Below are 3,237 nucleotides of genomic sequence, written 5' to 3' on the forward strand. Positions count from 1 at the left end.
CGGGCGGCGGAGGGGGAGGGGCCCCAGGTGAGCGGGCTGCGCTTAGGTGCCCAGGCGGTTCCAGAGACGCCGAGAGCGAACCCCGCAATGGTAGTGAGGAGGAATGGGTTTGGCGGCTCCAGGTCAATGCCATGAAAGTACCCCCCCCCCCGGGGGCTCGAACCCCTCACCTCTGGGACCCGGCAACAAAGGGCCGTGTCGCCCATCCCGCGCTTAGGGGAGGTTTTGGGTCTGGCAGCCCCACACCTGTTGCGCAGGCAGATTTCATCCTAGTCTGGCCAAGATGGGGGATCCCTTCCTCACTTCCTTGCCAAGGACTGTGCCAGGCATTGCCAAAGTATCCGTGGGAACTGGGGCAGGGAGGGGCTGTTTTAGGTGAGCCTACATCGATGAGAAAGAAACCAGAGGGTGGAGATGGGAATTGTGGCTGGGATAGAAGGTGGGATCCTGGCCACACTGGGGTGTGTGGGGGGAAGGGCAAGTCTCCCCAGAATTACTAGCTTAAGGCCAGATTCCCTCCTTAGCAAGATTATGCGGGTGGGGTGACTGGTATCCTGGTTGGAGCCACATGGACCACTCTGCACCAGACTGTCTCCTTCAAAGGAGCACTGAGATTGGAGGTTAGAAACCAAACGGCAGCCTTTATTTTGAGCAAACTTCCCCAAAGATCCATCCAGTTGAGTTTCCTCCATCTCCTGAGCAAAAGCATTCCTTTGAATTTTGATTGCCTACCTTCCCTCCACCCCCACTCACCCACAGCACTGTGTGAGATGGACAGAGGCTTACACCTGGAGGGCCCGAGCTCAGCCTTTCTCCATTCCCAGTTTCTCACCCCAGGAGGGTGACTCAAGAATCTGCTGGTCCCTTTACCTTCCAGGGCTACAGGGAAATTAGAAAACCAAAACTCTGAAAGGGTTTGATGGGATCTATGGGAGAAAGCACCGTGCATGGAAGAGAAAGACCACCCAAACCAACTGGCTTCCCACTTATGTGACTCGTTCTTATTCCCTTGGCAAGAAGAAGGGGCCTTATCTCAAGATCATCTTTACTCTGCCTGTAGCCTGTCTAGCCCTGAGTGGTGCAGTCCAGCCCTGCCCAGCCTCTTCCTCCTGCTGGATTTGGCAAACAATGTTGTCGGATCCCCTATGGCTGAGGGGATCCATCACTACTGGGGTGGTGGTGGTGGGGGAGTACACTTTCACAGTTCCCTCTTCATCCAGTACAATTTGGAGGTTAATATAGTGAATTCTTCTGTATTGGACGTTCCCAGACACTGTCTTCTCTCTTTTGTGCCTTCTCCTAGTTCTTCAGTATTCCTATATCCTCCTCTTTCATTCTCTGCCTTTCAATCCTTTCTGTTCTTCCAGAGGGCAGAAAGGAGGCATGAAGTGTGAAAAAATATGACCCTCAAGGTGCTCCTGGGAGATAACTCTAATAAAGAAGACAGCTGCTGAGGCATCTGCTTCTCCCCCAACCCCCAGTCTATTCCCCAGACCTCCCTTTTTGGGATTCTCCCTACCACCAGGGGGTCCTGGTAACAGTTGTTCTGCCATCAACCTCATTGCTTCCCCATACACCTTGCGGTCTTCATCCCCTTCTGGGACAATGGTGTCTAAGGCTGCTTCTGAAGCGTGAGTTGCCATGCCAACCACCCCCAGGAGATAGATTCAAGTTCCCCTTACCTGGGTCACTCCCCTGGGTCTTGTAGGAGGAGATTCAGAGCCTCTCTCGCTCTCCCTTATCTTTTAGTTGCTACTCAAGGTCGCCCCCCCCTCCCCATTTCTCACCTCACCCACATCTGCTTATTCCAGTTCTGATGCCTGTCCTGTGATAAGACATGTGCCTGTCATTGTCCATGTCACCCTAAGCCCGTTCTTTTCCATGATTGCACGTAAGGGGAGAGAGTTGAGGGGGAAAAAAAAAAAAGGATTTCTGGAGAGGCTTCTTCCTGCCCTCCTCTTTCTAAGGAAAGAGCTGCTAGACTGGCAGCTGGCAGGCACCCAAGGCATAGAAGCAAGACATAGGGGGCGAAATCCAAATAACCAGGTTTGGGAGTTGGAGTTCTCCGGGAGCCTCCAGGATACCTAGCTTCTCCTGTAAGTACACCAGGAAGCTGGGCAGATCCCAACCCCTGAGCATTGAATGGGGAAACTGAGGCAGGCACCAGACCTCGGGGAAATCCTCCTCAGCAGTCTTTAAGAGCCGGACCCAGCCAAAGCCCCCAGCATTCTAGCTGTCCCCAGGGGACCCAGGGAGGGGCACGAAGCCCTCCTTTCCCCTATTTTCTAGCCCCTTTCCTGCCTCCCCAGGCAGCCATCCCTTCTCATTCCTATTCAAGTGCTTGGAAGCTGCCAGCTCCGGCCACTCCCTTCTTTCTTACTGCCTCTTCCACTCTAAGCCTCATCTCTGATCTCCCTCCCCATCACTGCAATTTCCCCCTAATTGGAGCCCACTTCTTGGCTCGGAGTGGGGCTTCCCTCCCACCCACTGGGGAGGGGCCCCGCGTTTACCTCATTCAGCAGGAAGGTTGCACTGGAGTCAGAAAAAGACATAGACCGGGCCAGCGGCCTCTCCCCCTCCCCCGGGCCAGGGGCTCCGAGGCGGGAGCTGGACCCGGCTCCCTTCCCTCTCTCCGGGTTCCCTCCCCCTTTTCTCCTCCCTCCCTCCCTCCTTCCTTCTCCCGTTCTCGCCTTGCCTTCTCTAGTCACTCTCGCCCTCTCCCGTCGCCTTTCAGCCCTGTTCTCTCCATTTCAGTCTCTTCCTTCTCTTTACGGTCCCTGTTTATCAGGGTGCCTCCCACTGTCCTTCCATCCACGTAGTCCCTCCTCCGCCCCCCCCCCCATTTCTTCCTGTCCCCTCCCCAGAAGAGGGACTGGAGCTCCCACCGCCACAGGCAGAAGGGCCGGAGTAGCCCAAGGGCCGCCCAACTCCGGAGTTTCGAGTGGAAGGTTCTGCTTTCCGCGGCCCCAGCTCCGGGCGCCCGCGCCCAGCGTCCGGGGAGGAGAGCGCCGCGGTCCCAGCGCGGCTCCGACCGACCTCAGCAGAGGACCGGGTGGACCAGAGGAGAACGCTCGTGTGCTGCTCGCTGCCCCTGCGTCCAGGCTCTCCCTCTGGGTTCCGGGGAAGCCCGTCCACCTCCCTGTCCCAGGTCCAGACCCTGTGGCCTCGCTGGGATCTGCCCGGCGCCCGGGGAGTCTCGGTCCCTGCTCTCTCCGGGCCGGCGTGTCGGAACTCAGC

The 3,237-nt window shown here is 57.1% G+C and overlaps 1 protein-coding gene across 2 annotated transcripts in view; it reads right to left on the reverse strand.

Moving 5' to 3' along the window:
- CACNB3 (calcium channel, voltage-dependent, beta 3 subunit) overlaps positions 1–3,237 on the reverse strand; it is a 13,906-nt gene that overhangs the window by 10,237 nt on the left and 432 nt on the right. The window contains exon 1 of one of the 2 annotated variants that reach the window (XM_005877357.2): positions 2,511–2,613. The exons of the other annotated variant lie outside the window; for it this stretch is intronic. Within the exon in view, the coding sequence (XP_005877419.1) occupies positions 2,511–2,552 (42 nt within the window). The 5' untranslated portion in view covers positions 2,553–2,613. Of the gene's footprint in view, positions 1–2,510; positions 2,614–3,237 lie in introns of those variants that run through there. 2 annotated transcript variants of the gene reach the window in all.

Source organism: Myotis brandtii, unplaced genomic scaffold (genome assembly GCF_000412655.1).
Source record: "Myotis brandtii unplaced genomic scaffold, ASM41265v1 scaffold517, whole genome shotgun sequence".
NCBI classification, from domain to species: Eukaryota; Metazoa; Chordata; class Mammalia; order Chiroptera; family Vespertilionidae; genus Myotis; species Myotis brandtii.